Raw genomic sequence first — 19936 nt, 5'->3', positions numbered from 1 at the left:
ACAAATAAATTTTCAAATATTTCAACACTCATATGTTTATTTAATGAGCTTTGTAAAATTGCAGTTAGCTTATAGTTGAAATATGGAACGTGTGTTTTTTTGTGTCAGCCCAAAGATGATATCACCTAAAATAAAAAGGAACAAGTTGATGTGTTAGGACTTCTTTAACTGATCACCAGTTGTCTTTAACCGCACCACCAGCGAAATCATTCAAGTGAAAACATCCTACGAAATTATTGAAGTGAAAATATTATTGGGATGTGGAACCATTTTTTCATTAATCAAGTTAAAACATCCACAAGTCCGTTCACATGTATCATCAAAATACTAAAAATTAAATAATATGAATTTATATATTATTTTCTGATTGCTTATGGGATTGTATAAAGGATTGCATTTTTCCAGTTTTAAATAATTAATACTACATAGAGAGAAATGAAGATAATTTCTTGTTAATTGCTTTCAGTTTTGTGAATTTTTATTTTTATAAAACAACAAATAAAATGTCAAGGCTATTTGCTGGACAAAAGTAATCAGACAGAGTTTTTAATTAATTATACAAAAATGTTAGAGCTTTACCATAATTATTATTAGTCGAACTCTATTTTTCTAAACACTTTTTAATTGAGTTCACCTAATTAAATAATTATCATTATCTTAAATTTGATAATTAATTTAACTAAATTGCTGGTAACAATCAAATAAACGATATTTTTTTGTTTTCTCCAATATCCTAGTTGCAACATTTGCATAAGTAAAATTTTATTATTGTTTTTATTTAGTTTATTATGTGTCTATTTTTTTAAATAAAAGAAACCAAAAGAAGTGGTACGAAAAATATTTTTATAATTGAGAAGCTATATATCATTATGTTGGTAGTCTTATAAATCACTTTTTTGGACTTTTATAATCATAAGTTTGCTTTTTACCAATATTATTTCATGTCAAACAGATGAGCTGACATGTAAAAATGATGATAATCTAAATTATCTCATGTAAAATCGATGAGCTCAAATGTAAAACTGATGATAATTTTTCAGTGGTGGTTTTCGTATGATAATTTTTCAGATAGGTGGTTACGTGCTAGGTTGATGGCCATGATATTGGTATGGTTGTAAAAGTCGGGCACGGAGCCGGAGAGAGATGTGTCTATTATAACTACAAGGTGAAGATTGGGGAGTTTTGTAATGCATGATGGAATTGGACCATAAAACCCAGGATTATGATCAAGAATTAAGTCTTCTATTTCGGTTAAGCTGCAAATGGCATCTGGAAAGGAAGTGGTGACGGGTAAGTTTTGCAAGAGGAGAGATCTTACACGACCAGTACTGGTACATGTTATATATGAATTTTCAGGTGCTACGTTGGCCTGGGCATCACAGAAGTCGAATCCTTTGACCCACCAACGGAGACCATCGGGGTCACCTAGTTGCTTCTTGATTTTGAGGAGCACAATTTCATCATCTTTAGTAGATAACACAGAAGAGGTGAAGGAGAGGAGGAACAACAGGAACAAAATTGAAGACATGTATAATGTATATATCTCTTTTGGTTCTTGTGGGTTTATGAATGGATGCTGGTTTAGAAGCTGGTGGAAGATATATATAGAGTGGAATCGCAAACTTGTTTTCTATTAAAAAAAAGGGTGCAATTAATATGGTCATCCTTAATTTGTACGAATACCAATGCACAAAATAGAATACTTATGAGATAAGATCATTACTTTCAGACAAGTAATGCACTTGCAGTTGAATTACAAGATGCATGCATGTGATATGATGCTACAATTTTACGTTAATTTGACTTAAGATATGCTATTTAACAAGTTATTAGTCAAGCATATCACATTCAATATTTTTGTAGCAAAATCCATCCAGATATAATTTAAGTGGAAAGCCAACTTATTAAACTTAAGGATTAATTATTTGCGCTTTACAATTATTACTAGCTGAGATAAAACTTCTGCAATGCATATGTACCTACATTTATATGCAGCAATCAATTCTACGGTTCAATTCTATTATATTTTCACTTAATTAGGCCTAACAGTAGAGTCAGTATCAGAATCTTTCTCAATTTAAGAAATAATAAAGGATCACTACTAGAATTCACAATATTTCCTTGGGTAGAAAATCGGCTTTTCCATAGGCATACCGTTGGAAAAAGCCCTAAAATCGTCATTTTCATCGGATACCGTTGGAAATACCACCGTGGCAACAACCCTCAAAGGAAATAGTGATTATTTATGACGACACCGTGGGAAATACTCATTTTTTATATTTTCCATAGGCACACCGATGGAAAAATGACCGTTGGAAATACTTTCACGCCTGGGAACTGTCTGGAGTATTTCCAAGGGTGGTGAGTGGGACCCACCTAAGTATTTCCCAGGGCAGATTGCGTGGGACCCACCCCTGTATTTTCAAGGCAAACAAGCGTGGGACCCACATTTTATTTCCAACGGCAGATTGCATGGGACCCACCCCTGTATTTCCAAGGCAAACGGGCATGGGACCCACATGTTTATTTCCAACAGTCGCATGCGTGGGACCCACCCAATATTTCCATCGATATGTAATGTGGATCCCACCAGCTTATTTCCCAGAGCCGTTTACATGGATCCCACCCCAGTATTTCCATGGTTATCTAATGTGGGCCCTACCAGCTTATTTCCACAGGATAATATTGTTGGAGCAGGTTATTTTTAATGCTCCAAAGATACAGCCATTGAAATACAAACCTAACATCATATTTGTATGCACTCCCATACAATCTGCCCTGTACCAAATAGGTACTCGCATACATAACCAATTTACCTTTGATTGAAAACACATTGATAAATAGATGAAAAACATAAAAAAATAGATTGAAAACACATTCATAAATAGATCGATAGCATTTAATGTTCGTATAGCATGAACAAACTGTAATAATCAAAGTCATGTTTTCTTGAATTAAAAACCTCCATTACAACAACAGTACTCTTTAATTAGCAGAGCTTATCATATAAATACCCAAAATATACCCACTATGAGTTAGCCAAAATTCACAAAAAAAGAAGTGGTTTCCTTTTGTCATATGTTGGAACTTATAAATTCACAAAAAATGTGCACTTTTGCACATTAGAAGCTAGCGCTGGTTCATGTGGAAGGTTGAATTCTCGAACCATTCATCCTCACCCCTTGTCGAGTCATCATTTCCAGCTTGAGCATGATTTAGTAGTGCTTGGAAAGCCCCTCCCTGGTTTGGTTGTATCGGAAAAACATGACCCTATGTATACCATACAGAAACAACATATTATTGTTACAAATGTGATTTATGCATATACACCCCTCAAGTAATGATACTCCTGGTGTTGACATGATTTTGCATCATACAACCAGTCAATGTGATTGAACTGCTGGTTGACCTAATGACTTAACAGTTACATCAATTTGTTTATACTTCACCCATTTTTTTTAAATTTGACCATACTTATAACAGTAGCTACATGAACCCGTTTGATTGGTGAACCCTTGACCTTATACCACATATATAGACACAGCATGTTATTGTTACAAAGATTTTTCATGCATGTACAACCCTCAAGTTACTTATAACAGTACCTACATGAACCCTCATTTAGCATATTTTAATAGAAAGTTAAATCTGAAATCAATAATATTTAACTCATTACCTGGGAGATGGGCATCTGCAATAGCGAAGTTCCTCCACGAGATGGTTGACTAATGAGCCTTTGACCCTATACCACATAGACACAGCATGTTATTGTTACAAAGATCATTTATGCATATACAACCCTCAAGATAGGAAAAATACACTAGTCAATTTTGGCAGTGGAAGCGATTACATGTTGGATAATTCATTTTAACCTTACCCTATCATTCCAATTTTACCCTTCTAATCTGTCATCTGAATACTCAGCACATAGTAGTATCCAGTTTTGCTACAATGACTAACTTAGACCCGATTTTATTAAAAAATAGTGGCTATGCAAGCACAAAAAATATCTTGAACAGGTACTATGCCAGCACAAAAAGAGGCCCCACCTGACATGCATTGCAGAGACAAGTTTATAATACAGACTGTTGTCACAAAAGATGGTTCAACAACCAAGGACATAACTACAGAACTGGTATTTAGCTTTTTCAGAACTATAAATTGGCAAAACATTGAACTATGCTCAAAACAAAGGAAAATCAGAAAGAAGAGCAAAAAAAATAATCAGAGGCATTTATTATGATAATGCATGCGACACTACTAGGATGTAACACATGCCATGGAACTATTATTCTGTACCGGTGTACTTGATGACATGAATTGAACAAGAGAGAACAATATTTAACTCATTACCTGGGAGATGGGCATCTGCATAAGCGAAACTCCTCCATTAGATGGTTGATTGGTGAACCCTTGACCCTAAATATGGTATATGCAAGCAGTGTTATAATTCATAGATTACCAAATGGAAAATGAATAAAATATACATTGTTATGTTCTACAGTTAAAAGTGTGACCTGAAGAGAAACAAAATTCCCAATGACATCTTGCTGAGTTCCAGAACTATTTACTACATCCTAAGTTAAACAATGCACATGAGGTAATGTTAGTATACTGCATAGGACATATACACATTTATGCATGTACAGATGCACATGAGGTACACATTAATGCATGTCAGATACACTCATGCACATCAAAAATTCATACCACATGCATATGATAGGAGAAATAAGTGATGACCCAACAAATTAAATCGACCAACCAGAAACAAGTGATATGAAATGCATGAAGCAGTAAATTAGTAAAATACAAGCAACAATTAATTGAGGTATGTAAAATAAAACCCGTCTAGAAATATCACATGACAGTTTGACTCTTTAGTCAATTTGAATATTTCAAGGGTCCTAAATTTGACAACTATCTGTCCCTCTTAATTACCTTCCTTTTTTCTTATTAATAAAAAAATATATTGGGCTATCACATTTCAGTCTTTTCATTTTAAGCTCATTCAGATTAAATTTTCAATTCAACTAGATAACATCAATTATATTTTAGTGTTTTATAACCTACCAGGTGAAAGCTGAAATGCAGTGCCATATCAAAATTTGTCAACACAACCAAATTTATAACCCTAAATTAATTAACAAATTGGTCTTAATTACCTGTGAAGTTGGCATTTGCGCCCCATACATGCTGTATATTTGACTGAACATTAAGTCGTAAGCTGCCATTTTTCTCTCCCTCACGGCCCTTTCCTCATCAAGAAGACGTTCACGTGCAGCTAAGCGCATTTCCAGTTCTTCGCGGCTTTGGATTCCCTGCCATTCATTATTTGTCAACACAGAGCCAGAAGAAGCTGTGTGTTTGGGCCTGGCTCGAGTGGTTGCTGCCGGCACCTTGTCGTGAAGCATGCTTCCAAAACCCTTAACCCTACCGTGTTTTAATCCGCCAGCAGCTGTCAGAAACATGGTGCTCTCATCCATGCCAGATGTGGCCTGATCAGCCGTCATGTCCTGCACTTTTTCCTATCGATGACATGCAACAAATATGTTGACATTCTCACAATTAAGATTTCAGGACATAGTTGCGAAGTTATATTAATTCTGACATTGTTCTGCACTATGGTCATAATAAATGAACATTAATGTAAATAATACAACTTACATAAAGTTTTCTTGCCTCCGAGTTGGTAAAATGCAAGGAGTGGATATCATAATCTGGAACCAGTGTGGTAGGCTCCTCGGTACTTGGATCCTGAAGGCCATTTACATCAGTGTTTTCATTGGTTTCAACCCCGCCCGGTATGACAGAGGAAGCTATTTGGGCAACAACTGGTGATTTCCCATCTTGTCGACGACTATGAGTATGGAGGTAAAGTTCCCCCATTGATGGTTCTTTTCCATTGTTTAATTTTTTCTACACATGAAAAGGAATAAACAAACAGTATTAAAGGCGGGTAGAATCTTTAAATTACAAATATTGTTAATTTGGGAACCTAATATTTGATGCAGCTTACCAGTTTACCAAAATGCTGGTGTGAGCTAGCTGATCCACAATGATTGGCAACCAATAGTCCCGACTTTGTGCGGTTATCTTTGTTGGTCAAACTAACCTTTTCAAAATCCTCTGTGAAAGCTGAAGTCAATGAATGGCTCCCGCAGGACTTAGAGATCGTGCCTCTCCAAGTGTCTCCACCTGAGGCCGAGCAGCTCGTGGAGTGGCTCTCCAGTGAGCCTAGCTAACGGCTGTTTTCCATTCTCGAATTGTGTTTTATATGTGTTTGCTTTCTAAACTACCCTGTTGTGTTTGATTTGTGTCTCTCTTAGCTGTATGTCAGTATCTGGTGCTTGTGGCACAATTGTGTTTTTGTTACTTATGCTGCATGTTTGTAAGACAGTTAAAGTTTCATGGTAATGAAACGGGCTAATCAGCCTTTTTAAAAAAAAAAAAAAAAAAATCCTCTGTGAAAAAGATATCACACAAAGCGTGCCAGTGGGGGTGGTCAAGGCACCAATGGGGTTGGAACTTCTTCCATGCTTCAATGTTTCTTTCCCATCTTTTAAAGCAGTAGTCCCGTGCCTCGTACATCTCCGCGCTGTACCTTTTTGCTGCTATGGCTTCAAAAACATCCCGACAATGCTTGGGATCTTCCCTTTCATGGTATCTGAATTTCTTCTGCTCAAAAATAAATAAGCACTATATTAGATGTTGGTCCTTGTTTTAAGATTTCAAGAATTGCATTAGCATATATTTCAAGAATAAGCACTATACATAGAACAAACATTACTTATGCTATCAGTTTGGATATAATCAGGTCCTCTGCCAATGTCAACCCCCCCCCCCCCCCCTCACCCCAACAAAAAGTGGTAAATAGAGATTTATGGTACCAGAAACAAGAACTCAATATTGTTCTTCGTCTTGTCATCAAATGAATTATAGCTTCTGAACGGTCCCGGCATGTTATTTAGGGCCAGCCTAGTGATAGGAATACAAAGATGTAACAAAACACACATAGCTACTAAATTGAAATGCTAAAGTAATAGATGAAATGTACTTCACCTACATCTATGATTCTAACTTAATGCTGGATGCAAATAGAAGAACTTTTTATCCCAATCTACATTTTGCTTTCAAAATAGTAACACCCTTACCCTAAAGGCCGAAGGAATCATATATCAAAAAGTCAAAAGTAAGACAAGCTGTTGTTTTTTATCTCATGAATTTCAGGATATTTCTTTGCATAAAAGACTCTCTGTCCTGTCTACAGCCTCATAAACAAATAGTATAAAGTAGAGGGATCTCCCTGCATAATTCCCTGGCTGACAGGACAGTTGAACCAATTGATATTGCAAACTGACTTCGACTTTTTGATCTATGATTTTACTCTAAATGGTATAGAAAATCATAACCAAATTCTTTTTTAAATATAATGGTCAATTGACACATTCTTCTATGTAAATGCGCCACTGCCAGTACTCAAGTCAGATTTATACCTTGTGATTGCTGCTGTTATTTTGTTTGGGTCGTTTTCACAGGTGAACTCACAATCACCGACTGGCCAGATTATCGGTCTGTCCTCCACTACCTCTGTTGATTTTTGTATCTTTCCGGGGCCGCGTCCCCTTTTCTTTGGCGGTTCTGGTTGTGTAATGTCACCTTCAGGGTTAGCATTTGAACCCTCGCCAACCTCGAGAACTGGCTGTGAGGTACCCTTTCTCTTGAAGTGTTTTTTGCGTGCTACTCTTGTAAGACCATTCTTTCTAGGAGCCATGTCTGTTGTGCTAATAACAAAAAAAATTGTGTTATGTATGGTACTGCAAAGCAAAAATCAATGTCTCTAAAGAGTAACACATAATACAAAAAATAACATGGTAATTCATCTAGAGATGTCTGAACTGCCGTCTTCTCATATATAGTGAAAAAGGGATAAATTATAATCTATCCCAATAATTCATAGAATTGGATTATTGTAAAGTAAACCATACAAAGTTTTTTTTTTATAAGAAATATAAATCATACTGTGTTTTTTTTTTTGGAACAGTTGGTCATCCCAACGATTTACTTTAAAATAGATAACCATTGGATTGTATCAGATTTGGTACCGGTTTACATGCAAAAGGAAATAAAGCCCTATGAATTAAGTAATACCTTGTACAACCTAAACAACCGAAAACAATTGAAGCATACAAACTAGAAATAAGCAATGAGTATTTTGTAATCTATAAAACAAGCATAACAAAATATATCAAGCAAACTATAATACTGACAAGTATTGCAATTTAACAAAACAACCCCTGAAAACTTCTGAAATTGCAGATCAAATTTCGCATACAAATAGAAATCAGCTCAAACGAAACTACAATTTAACAAGTAAAACCTAAAGAGTTTGACTTGATGAAATTTTGGGAGACTTACCAATTAAGGAGAGGTATTAAGTTTGAGAGATAGATGTGAGAGAGTAGCAGGTGAAGATTTTAAGTTTGAGAGATGAGGTGAGAGGAGTGTGAAATTGAGGGTTGGACCGAGAGAATGGTTTGGGTGGCCGCCTAAATACATAGCGTTGAAATTTGGGGGGGAAAGATGGTGCGAATGGGGGGGAAACGAAAATGGAGTACTTCGCCAAATTTTGAGAAATTAGATAGGGGTTTAGGCCCGCCAATTGGAAGGGTCTAGGGCGTCGTTCCAATTTTACGGTGGGAGATGTAATCCGATAGCTTTGAGATTCGGGCGAGCGTTTGGGATATAATGATTTGACCATCGTGCAGAGTAAAAATAGCGGTCCGGATTCATGCCCACGGTATTGGGATTGGTGCGAGTATGCATACAGGGAGAATGTGTTTCATTGGCACAATTTTCTTTCATTTTAAATGGACAGAGCAATTTCATCTTCATGCAGCACAGACTTGTAGTTGGGAGCTCCTTGGATTATGTAAGACAGTGCTGCTCGTAGCCAGAACTACGGTGTTCAAAGGAAACCACATATAAATTGGATATGTGAACATTAAATGTGAAATAAATTTGATTTTCATGCTTGATAAATGAAATTTACACAATAATATCTAAAGTAGGATGTTTATGATTCACTGAATAATGTGTATAAAAAAAATAAAATAGCATAAGATAGTTTTTTCATGAATAACTCACATCCTTTAAGAATCAACATAGAACATCAACTCTTGCCACATAGGAAAATGAAGACCCGCGAGTATGTATTGTCCAATAGTCGATCGGAACCGTTTAAATCAAAGAGTATCACATTTATTTCATTCTACTGACTTTGGGTGAGATTTGATGTTCGTCTAGATATTCATCAAGCTGATATAAAATATAATAATCGTACGGCTAGAAACAAAATACGGTGGATCGAAGCTTCGCCCTATCAAAACTTCTGTTCTTATTTTATTATTATGTATAATGCTTAATCTTGATCATTTAAAAACTAATTTGAAATCATTTCATCGAAAATCGACCGTTGAATTTTGAAACGAAAATGAACGATCCATATTAATTAGCTCAATTTTGAGAGGCATATATTAGTGAAGTCATATGAAATCGACAAATACCATCCTTATATGTTCCCACTATGTGTTTAAACATCTATTATATTTTTTCCTGAAGTTAATCATAATATTTTATGTAAAAAAAAACATAATTAGTAGGTTTGTTAATACTGGCCTTCTGATGACTGATGAAGGATCATGATCCGAAAATGGAGATATCCATTACAGATATCTTTGCATTAGATCCTATTCAATGAGGTAACACAATTTATCTTTTCCAATCTGGCGCATCATATACTATCTAGGATCTTCAGCAATCGTGCAATTCATATCACACGGTCACAATCCAAGAGTAAATATTACGGTACTTCATAAGATATCACAAGAGGTAGTTGTATCCAGCGTAAATGCTCTCTCTGGGACTTAGTGAAATCCTTGAATGCGGAATTGAATACAAAATCAAAACCCAAATTTTGAACCCTCTCCACACTCTTTTCTTTTTGAGGCTCACTCAGCGAAGAAGAAACCCGATCGTCGCCATAACCAAACCCTAAATCCGCCGCGATCTACTCCACCTTCCCCACTCTATTCCGCCGCGATCTACTCCACCTTCCCCACTCGTTCGTTCTAGGGCTTCCTCAGTCGCCGACTCTATTCCCCCTTCCCCACCCTTCATCATTATCATCTTAAAACCAGCGCTGCCTTGGTCGAAGGGTAAACCGTACGCATCGGAGAATGGAGGCGATGCAAACCGAGCAGCCTTCCGACGCCAGTAAGTCTTTTAGTCCAATTTGCATAAATAGTTTAGTCTTTTGCTTGTTAGAATAGTAAGTAAAGGGTTCCAGGAGTTGATATTAGGGTTTATACTCTAGGTTTATAAATTAGTTTTCAGTTGGAAGCCCATGCATTGATTGTTGATAGTAGTTAATCACTGTTTTTTTCACTGAGGTTTCAGTCGGAAGCTTATAAATTAGGTTCTAGGGCTTTGCAGCCTATTCGTGGATTGTTAGAGTAGTTAGATTAATCAGTTTAATTAGGATATAAATTAGGGGAGTGCTATACTGAGATCATTTCTGTGAGGATTAAAAACAATTCTAAACAGTTTATTTAGTATCCTTCCTTGGTGATTTAGAATCTTTCCCTCTGTGTTTCTCTTTCTCCTTCATTTTTTTTAAATTTGGAAATCATTGGTGATCTTTTTGCTTGTCTTCTCCCAACTTTCCCAAAAATAAATAGCAAAAGGCTTGGTTCTACCCTTGTCTAGAAAGAAAAGAGGTCAACACCTTGTTTTTTATCCACCTATATTTAGTTAATCACTGTTTTTTAAATGTTGCATAAATGCTTATATAAATAAATTGTGTCTATATAAATAACTTATGTGTTGCTTATGTGTCTAGAAAGAACTTCCCAAGTAACTGTCAAGTCTTAGCAACCTAAAGAAACAAGCCTTTGTGATTTCCTAGAAGTCGAGGGTCTTTATGCATATTTAATATAAGTAGTCTTCTCTGGCTTTAATACGAACAAGAAAAGTAGTAGTGTAGCATGATAGGTTAGGGTGTGCTACGAGTTTCAAATTCGCATCCTCTGCCATATCTCATTGTCTCTAATTGTAAATTTAGGAGACTGCACACTCATTGTTAATCACTTAGGTTTACTTATAATCACTGTTTGTAATTCTAGGAGGTTGTACAGATTTGATCCAGTTTACTGTAATTGTAAATTTAGGAGACTGCACACTCATTGTTAATCACTTAGCGAGTTTACATACAGTGCGGTTTAATTAGTTCAGCCTACTGCATATAAGAAAGGTTCCTAAATTAGTATAATGTGTAAAATAAATGTACATATAGCCTCCTACTGCATATTAGTCTGTGTAATTTGACAAACTTATTAATCTGTGTAATTTGTTGCAGCAAACAAGGCTAAGGGACAAGATGTCTCCCAGTTTGTTTTACTTCAACGGAGAAAATCCCCGAGACTTAATAAGCCATCAATCACACCTCCACCGCCCCTGCCACTGTCACAGCCACCTCCACCGCCCCCGCCCCTGTCACAGCCACCTCCACCGCACCAGCCACTGACACAGCCACGTCCACCTACCCCGCCCCTGTCACAGCCACCTCCACCGCACCAGCCACTGACACAGCCACGTCCACCTACCCCGCCCCTATCACAGCCACCCTTGCCGCAACCAGATTATCGTGCTGAGTCCTCGAGTAAAAAAAAAGGGGACTTGGCGAGCGTGGGCCAAATCCGCAAAAGATCTGCGAGGCTCAATGGTGAAGAGTCAGAGTCATCCTCCAAGCGTGCCAGAATATGGTATGGCCCAGGTCTGCCCCCACCTGTTCGTTCCAAGTCCCAGACCATCTCCCCTCAGTCCAGAAACAAGTCCCCTCGGACACCGCCTGCTGACCAGTCCCCACCACCTGCTGACCAGTCCCAGCCAGAGTCAATTGCCACAGGATCTGCTGACCAGTCCACTTGGTCACCGACACAGGACACACCACCTGTTGACCAGTCCCAGCCAATGTCAGGAGCCTGGTCCTCTCATGAACCCCCCCGAGAGACACCGGAATGGCCCCCATGGGAAGGGGAAGCAATTATTACCGGTGAGTCGAGTGAGACTGAGGTGGAGTATAATGATGATGGCACCATTAGGTGCCGGAAATATCAGACCCTCCGTTCATTACCTGAAGCTCATCAGCTAAGCGGGAGAGAGCTCGACGAGTCGGTAGCTCAAGGGTCAGCTCGCAAGAATAAGCAAAAGAGAGACAAGGGGAAATCTCCTGTTAGGTGTGGGCGGGGACTTGGGAAGCCTCGTGACCCAGTGCATCCAAAAGACAGACCAAACTTGATGGTGGTTGGGGACGCAGAGTTCACGTCCTTGCCAGAGTGCACTAAGGTGATAACCACGATACGGCTTCTAACTCTGGAGAACCTGCCGGGACCGTATCGGTCCTACTACATATTTCCATTGCGGGTTCGGTTCGTGATCCTACAACAGTTCCTGGAGAGGTATTCCTGGCATGCTAAGGAAGACATCGGGCGTTGTCTTGATGTCTTCGAGAAGATAGCGGCGGATTCATACATGCGTGAAATTAATGAAACAAGGAAACTTTGGACGAGGAAACATTCGGAGGAGAAGGAAGTTTGGAAAGAATTTCCACCTAAATGGTGCAAGAACATAGAAGCTTGGAAGGGGTTGTGTGACATATGGGCCACGCCCAAATTTGACAAACAATCAGAGACCAACCGTAATAACAGAAAAAAAGGTGTCTATCACGTGTCTGGTTCCAGGAGTATGTTTCGGCACTATCAAGCATTGGTATTGAAAAATTATCGTTGGTTTATATTCATACCTAATTTTTTTTTTTTTTTATTTACATCACTAACCAGTTTCAATTGTCTAACATTCAGACAAAGGAGAAGGGCATCTCTGTTGGATTGAAAGATGTTTTTGATAAAACTCACATGCGCAAGTTACGGAATGGAAAGGAGTACGTCACCACCAGAGCACAAGAGGCAGCGGTAAACCCCTTTGTTCTGTTTTGATGTGTTCTTATAGGTTCCTTATTGCATAGTCTTGATTTGTTGTTAAATCACTGTTTAAAACACATAGTAATGTTCTTGGGACCTTTACACACATTTGTTGCCCTTAAAAACCACAATTTGTACATGTTTATTTGGTTGAGCTTGGCATATAGATTGTTTAGTGCTGACTGTTTTGCCCATTCTGAATAGCTGACCTTTAGATGGAAAATTGGTATAGTGATGTTTAGCATATCATTTCCGCCTAAATGGTGCACAATCTTGTACCAGTAAGGGTACCATTGGCTCTCCATTTTCCATATGTTCAAGGGTTCTCCGCGCTGTCTAGGATTAACCTATACGCGCATCATGACTATTTTTTATTACCACTGCAGGAAGAGTTTGAGAAACTTAAGGGGACATACGGGGGTAAGCTGGAAGAAGATCAAATCTGGGAGAAAGCTGTGAAAGGGGAGGACTCCAGAGGCAGGTTATTCGGGTTTGGCTTCCGGGGAAGAACAAGCAAGTCAACCCGAGTACCCGAGACAATGGAGATGAGCCCATCAGGTCCAACCAGGAGCACTGCCACCTCTGCTGAAGATCCGAACAGACCTTACACAAAGGAAGAAGTGGAACGGATGATATCAGAAGAGCGAACCACATTTTTCGAGAAGTTTGTTGCCCAGGATGAGCGACACAGAGCTGAAATGGATCGGCTTATTAAACTCCAGGAGTCCTTCGAGAAGTTTAGAGCATGTTTTGAGTTGCTCTTCAAACAACATAACATGCGCCCTCCACCTTTTTTTAACGTAAGCAATTGTACGATGATAACTTAATGTATGGTAGTTTACCACTAAAATCACTATAACTCTTTTTTAAATTGCCAAACAAAATAACATTAGGTGTTTGATTTGTAGGAGCCGGCATCAGAGGCCAACACTGATGGGGGTAATAACGCAGCTGATGGGGATAATAATGCAGGGGATGGGGACAATAACACAGCTGAAGGGGGTAACAACGGAAGTGAAGGGGGCACTAATGGAGGAAGTGATGCATTTTAAGAGCCTACTGTGATTATGGAGTGTTGTAATAAATATCTTTTAGGATTACATGTTGTACTGAATTTTATGATGTGTTGCTTAACTTAGGATGTCTGTTGAATTGCTTAACTTAGGATGTGTCTGTTGAATTGCTTAACTTAGGATGTCTGTTGAATTGCTTAATAGCTGCTTTGAACTTACTATCTGCTTTTATGATTTCCATGATATTGGATCATTTTTATCTTTATTGGGGTTTATGGATTGTAAGATTGCTGGGTTATGCTGGTGGTATTAATAAAAATTTATGCGTACAATGGGTACGCAACAACAAAATAAGTTGGATTCAAATAAAGGATACCACTATTTCCATTGGTAATACCAACGGAAATACCTCCAACCCTTTTTTTGCCGTGCCGCCGCTTCCGATATAATATTATTTCGTGGACCCAACACCAGTTAGTTCTCTTTCTCTTATTTTGAACCCGTCGCCATCGTCTATCAGCTACCTCCGTTGCTGCAACGTCTGAATTAAGGTACTATCTTGCTGCCCGATCTCGTTAATGGTCCCAAGTTTGACAAATAGATACAAGTACTTTGTGCTTTGCAATAATTTTGTCGTTCTATACATTTTGTCAATCTCGTTAATGGGAAGAAGTTATTTGTATGAATTTCAAAATAAATATAAGCTGAATATAACTATAGCAAACCTATATATATAGAGACATTGTATGCCCTAATTTTTTTTTTGGTTTTTCTAGTTGTACAATGATATTTGATTATATGCACACAAAGTGCTTGATGAAATGGCACCAGTGCACAGCAGAAAGAAATACCAATTTTCCTTAATGCTCAATTTGATGATTAGATCTTTTAACTCAAGTACTCTAATATGTGTATATAGATAGGTAATCATGGCATCTAGTCGGGAATGGATGTACCATGGCCGACAAAACTCTGGTGGAACTCTTGAACCCGAATTCACTAATGGTGTGGCCGAATTTATTGCAACAGCCTTGACTAAACCCTCTGTTGTGCGTGTCGATCGACAGGGGAGGAAGTGTATCCCGTGTCCGTGTATGTCATGTGACAACCTCTACAACAGAGATGCGGGGACTGTCGAACTACATCTTTATCGGTCCGGCTTTTGCAACTCATATCAGATTTGGCACAAACACGGCGAGCCACTACCATGTTCAGCTAGCTTTCAACCACACAGTCCACCCACTTTGAACTTTGCCACTGATCGAATGGAAGATTTGGTAAGGGATGCTGCTCCTCAAGGGTTTGATTGGAATGAAGAGACGCCACAAGGAGCGGCGAAGAAATGGTTCGACATGATGGAAGCATCGCAAACACCACTTTGGAAATTTAACGCCACAGGTGAAATGAAATGCGAAACACACACTGTCTTGTCACTTGTGACGCGTGCCATAGCTTTGAAGTCGAAACACCAGTGGAGCCAAAGAGGTTTTGATGATATGCTGCAACTCATGAAAAACACACTTCCTTGTGGTGAACAAATGCCAGAAAATTTCTACCAGGCAAAGCGATTGGTTGACGAGTTGGGCATGGACCACGAGAAAATAGATGTATGCCCTAACTTTTGTATGTTGTATTACAAGGCAAACAAGGATAAAACAGAGTGTGATGTGTGCCATGAGTCGAGATATAAGCCAATTGGCTCCTCCGGAAAACTTGTTCCACAAAAACAACTCCGTTACCTACCTATCACACCCCGACTACAAAAGTTGTACATGACCAAAACAGGAGCAAAGAATATGAGATGGCACAAAGAAGGTGTGCGTCACAAAGCCCCGTTGATGGTGCATCCGGCGGATGGTGAGGCTTGGAAAGAATTCTCTCGTAGATATCCTGGTTTCGCAGACGAGTGTAGAAATGTCGTGTTGGGGCTAACAACGGATGGGTTCATGCCATTCAACTCGAGTGCAGCTCCATATTCGTGTTGGCCGGTATTTGTTTTTCCGTATAACCTACCCCCTGGAATGATAATGAAAGAAGATAGCATGTTCCTTGCGCTTGTCATCCCGGGACCAAAGCATCCGGGTCGGGACATTGACATTCTTCTTGAACCTTTAATCGACGAATTGAATAAATTATGGGAGGATGGAGAAATGACATGGGATGGGTATAAAAGAGAGAATTTTGAGATGCATGCACAACTTATTTGGACAGTGAGTGATTACCCGGCTTATGAGATGCTATGTGGGTGGGGTACAAAAGGTAAGTTCGCTTGTTATTATTGCTTGGGTCAGACAAAGGCTTTTCAACTCGCACATGGTGGAAAAGCATGTTGGTGGGGGTGTCATAGGTGCTTCTTGCCTCCGCACCATGCATTCCGTCGAGATAGGAAGAATTTCAAAAAAGGTGCAGTTGATAATGATCCGCCACCACTACGATTGACGGGAGAGGAGCTTCAAAACATAGTGAGTTTAATACAACCGATCAAATGGGGTAAAACTGTAGATTTAAAACAGATCCATGGTTATGGTGTGACCCACCATTGGCAAAAGAAGAGTATTTTCTGGAGTTTACCTTATTGGAAAGACAATTTGCTGCACCACAATTTGGATATGATGCATTTGGAGAAGAATTTTACCGAAAATGTGCTATACACGCTTCTAAGCATAGGTGGTAGAACCAAGGATAATGAAAAAGCCAGAAAAGATCTAGCTCTATTGTGCGATCGTCCTAACCAGCACCTAATTCCGATCGACAATAATCCAGGAAAGATGAAAAAACCAAAGGCGCCATTCGCACTCTTTCCACAAGATAAGAAGATTGTTTTAAAATGGCACAAGGATATAGTAAGGTTTCCCGATGGCTACGCATCCAATTGGTCAAGGTGTGTTAACCTAGACACTGGAACACTCGTTGGGCTCAAAAGTCATGACTTACATGTGTTCATGGAGCGCCTCCTCCCCATCGCCTTTCGAGACTTTGTCCCGGATTATGTATGGGATGTCTTATGTGAGTTTTCGGCCTTCTTTAGAGAGATTTGTGCCAAGGAGCTTGATCCAGTGAGGGTGGCCCAGTTAGAAGATGATATTATTGTTACAATGTGCAAGGCGGAAAAAATATTCCCACCAGCTTTCTTCGATTCAATGGAGCATCTTGTTGTGCATGTGGCATACGAGGCTAGAATGGGTGGGCCAGTAGGGTCCCGATGGATGTTCTCATGTGAAAGGTGTGTTTCATTTTGCTTCTATTTATAAACCACAACCATATTTGTAACTACTAACACTAAATTATATATTCAATTGCAGGCGTAACAAGAAACAACGGATGAGAGTCACAAACAAGGCACGTGTGGAGGGTTCAATCGTGGAGGCTACAATCGCCAAAGAAATTGGTACTACTTCGACACTATTTTGCAGATAAAACTAACATTGGCCAAGGAGTTGGAACAAGTAACCATCCATCTGGGCTACTTTCAGTATTTGATAGTACGGACCGATTCACTGGCAGGAAAAAAGGGAAGTATCTTGAAGAAAGGGATTTTAATGCTGCACACACCTATGTGATTCTCAACTGTCCAGAGATCTGTGAGAAGTACTTGGGGTACAATTTCATGAATTTTCGTTTGATGTTGTCAAAAGTGTATATTATAAAATTTATGGAAACCTAATATTATGACATATTCTAATGTGCAGAGAGTTTGATACATGTATGCTCAACTATGGAGTAGCCACAAGCCCCCAAGACTTGCCAAAGGTTCGTCAAGATGGTTTCGCACATTGATTGCGGAAAAAGGTCATTAATTCTCGTGATGAGGACGATTACTACATACGGATGGTAGGACTCATGCCTAACAAACAAGCGTATTTCTACGAAGGGTACGAAGTCAACGGGTATCGCTTTCACACAAAAGCATATGGGGAGGACAAGACAACTCAAAGTTTCGGTGTTTGCATCAAAGGCGAGTATGATGCAACTGCCCCACAAATCGATTACTATGGAGTTCTCCAAGAGATCATTGCACTAGAATATGATGCCCACACGGTAGTTCTATTTAGATGTGATTGGTTTGACATAATAAACGGTGTAAAGGCGGACCGCTCACATGCTATTGTTGAGGTTAACCACACTTCTCGCCTAGCAACTTACGAGCCGTTTGTATTAGCAGCTCAAGCAACCCAAGTGTGTTACCTACCATATGCTTCTACCAAGCCTGAAAGACTGTCTTGGTGGGTGGCATTTAAAACAAGCCCGAAGTCGAGGTTTCAAGCCGAGGGCGAAGATTATAACTTAGAATTTTACCAAGATGAAAGGCCTGATAATCCAATCACGGTTTCAGATGGACTAGACTTTGATTGGGATGGTATCATCTTTGGAGAAAATGACTACGAGCTAGTGGACGAAAGAACAGTCCTCCCGCCAACAACATCTGATCCATCGCAATCTATGGCGAGGGACAAAAACCAAGTAGAGGAAGGTGAGGAAGAGCATGACATGGAGCAAGTGTATCACAGTAATGAAGAATTTTAATTGACCTAAACTCCAATGATCTCGATGAAGAGTATATGCATAGGTGAGTTTTTGCATATTCATTCTCATTATGTAAAAGGGACCTTGTTATTAGAACAACTATCCACATTTAATTCCTTGCATCTTCATCTTCATTTATTTTCAAAAGATGATATAAATATAATTGTTATAATTAAGACAGTGCCCATCTTGTATTTTTTTTATTAGAAAATATTTTTATTTACATGACCTTGCTAATCTAGTGTATTTATGCATGTATGTATGTTCACTGTTTACTAATTGTAATTACTTTTTTTTACTCATTTACTAACACTGTAAAAGGATATATTGCAGGATGAGTCATTCACTGTAAAGGGAAGAAAGCATGTATTGCTTGGATTTGTCAAAATGTTTTGTATCTAAATTAAATAGATTGGCTTTGTCCAAATATCAAAATTTATGTTTTCAATTTTATCCCAATTAAATATTTTGTGCTCTATGCTAAGATCTACTTTAATTTATTGCTACAAAGGGAGATAACAAATAAACTTAAATGCTTCTGTCTCCATGAAATAAGCTTTTCCAACGGAAATAATAAGTCTAACATAAAATAATGTAAACTGGATGAATAAAATATTTTCCAGGGTATAGTATCTGGTATTTCCTTGAACTATCAATAAAATATAATTTTTGGGTCTATCTGGCGGGTCATGGGTCAGGCATTAGTATTTCCAACGGTATGGGGAGAGGTATTTCCATGAACTATCAATAAAATATAATTTTTTGGTCTATTTGGCGGGTCATGGGTCAGGCATAAGTATTTCCAACGGTATGGGGAGAGGTATTTCCATGAACTATCAATAAAATATATATTTTTTGGTCTATTTGGTGGGTCATAGGTCAGGCATTAGTATTTCCAACGGTATAGGAGAGGCATTTCCATGAACTTGCAATAAAATATAATATCTGGTCTGTTTGGCGGATCATGGGTCAGGCATTAGTATTTCCAACGGCAAATAGAAAACATTTCCATCAGCAGACAGGAGGGATTTCCAAGCGATACTTTTTCCATAGGTATACCGTTGGAAATAATGGAGTGTGTCAGAAATCGCAAATTCTTTTCCATGGACCCTTCCTACGGTGGGAAATCACATTTCATACCGTGGGAAATATTGTAAATTCTAGTAGTGGATGTACGAAAAGAAAAATAAAATTGAAGTGGTTTAATTTCTTTTTCTTTATATTTTTTCTAAAGGATTTGTTGGTAGGAATTCACATTATAAATCCCAGTGAATTAAACTTCAAATTCTAATTTATTATAGCTTCATGTAGAATCAGTTTGGAGGTGACTTTATTATTCCACACATCTCAGTCATGACC

The 19936-nt window shown here is 38.5% G+C and overlaps 4 protein-coding genes across 4 annotated transcripts; 2 read left to right on the top strand and 2 right to left on the bottom strand.

Moving 5' to 3' along the window:
• Positions 1-1036: 1036 nt before the first annotated feature.
• Positions 1037-1528, bottom strand: LOC144553918 (polygalacturonase inhibitor 1-like). The gene has a single exon (XM_078302096.1). It carries the CDS (start codon positions 1526-1528, stop codon positions 1037-1039), a length of 492 nt encoding a protein of 163 aa, XP_078158222.1.
• Positions 1529-3077: 1549 nt separating this feature from the next.
• Positions 3078-6122, bottom strand: LOC144554762 (uncharacterized). The gene is made up of 6 exons (XM_078303088.1): positions 6020-6122; positions 5668-5919; positions 5166-5528; positions 4518-4577; positions 4354-4419; positions 3078-3270 (listed from the first exon to the last, which is right to left on the bottom strand). Exons 2-6 carry the CDS (start codon positions 5887-5889, stop codon positions 3130-3132), a joined length of 852 nt encoding a protein of 283 aa, XP_078159214.1. The 5' UTR covers positions 5890-5919; positions 6020-6122; the 3' UTR covers positions 3078-3129.
• A 4116-nt stretch (positions 6123-10238) lies between these two features.
• Positions 10239-14194, top strand: LOC144553917 (uncharacterized). Its single transcript, XM_078302095.1, has 5 exons — positions 10239-10275; positions 11417-12828; positions 12921-13031; positions 13427-13840; positions 13949-14194. The coding sequence occupies exons 1-5, from the start codon at positions 10239-10241 to the stop codon at positions 14090-14092; spliced, it is 2118 nt and encodes a 705-aa protein (XP_078158221.1). The 3' UTR covers positions 14093-14194.
• A 788-nt stretch (positions 14195-14982) lies between these two features.
• Positions 14983-17830, top strand: LOC144553916 (uncharacterized). The gene is made up of 4 exons (XM_078302094.1): positions 14983-17276; positions 17356-17441; positions 17527-17650; positions 17743-17830. The coding sequence occupies exons 1-4, from the start codon at positions 14983-14985 to the stop codon at positions 17828-17830; spliced, it is 2592 nt and encodes an 863-aa protein (XP_078158220.1).
• The last annotated feature ends 2106 nt before the right edge of the window (positions 17831-19936 follow it).

The sequence above is a fragment of the Carex rostrata genome, chromosome 5, assembly GCF_964058835.1.
Source record: "Carex rostrata chromosome 5, lpCarRost1.2, whole genome shotgun sequence".
Taxonomy (NCBI): Eukaryota; Viridiplantae; Streptophyta; class Magnoliopsida; order Poales; family Cyperaceae; genus Carex; species Carex rostrata.
Note: the sequence above shows the minus strand (reverse complement) of the source record. Positions and strands in the feature narration are given on the sequence as shown.

Coding starts and splice junctions, on each gene's coding strand:
- LOC144553918 (XM_078302096.1), bottom strand. CDS start 1,528: ATGTCTTCAATTTTGTTCCTGTTGTTCCTCCTCTCCTTCACCTCTTCT.
- LOC144553917 (XM_078302095.1), top strand. CDS start 10,239: ATGGAGGCGATGCAAACCGAGCAGCCTTCCGACGCCA. Junction 10,276..11,416: donor CGAGCAGCCTTCCGACGCCA/GTAAGTCTTTTA, acceptor AATTTGTTGCAG/CAAACAAGGCTAAGGGACAA. Junction 13,032..13,426: donor CCAGAGCACAAGAGGCAGCG/GTAAACCCCTTT, acceptor TTACCACTGCAG/GAAGAGTTTGAGAAACTTAA.
- LOC144554762 (XM_078303088.1), bottom strand. CDS start 5,889: ATGGGGGAACTTTACCTCCATACTCATAGTCGTCGACAAGATGGGAAA. Junction 4,420..4,517: donor GGAATTTTGTTTCTCTTCAG/GTCACACTTTTA, acceptor TACCATATTTAG/GGTCAAGGGTTCACCAATCA. Junction 3,271..4,353: donor TGCAGATGCCCATCTCCCAG/GTAATGAGTTAA, acceptor TGGTATACATAG/GGTCATGTTTTTCCGATACA.
- LOC144553916 (XM_078302094.1), top strand. CDS start 14,983: ATGGCATCTAGTCGGGAATGGATGTACCATGGCCGACAAAACTCTGGT. Junction 17,277..17,355: donor TGGATGTTCTCATGTGAAAG/GTGTGTTTCATT, acceptor ATTCAATTGCAG/GCGTAACAAGAAACAACGGA. Junction 17,651..17,742: donor ATCTGTGAGAAGTACTTGGG/GTACAATTTCAT, acceptor TCTAATGTGCAG/AGAGTTTGATACATGTATGC.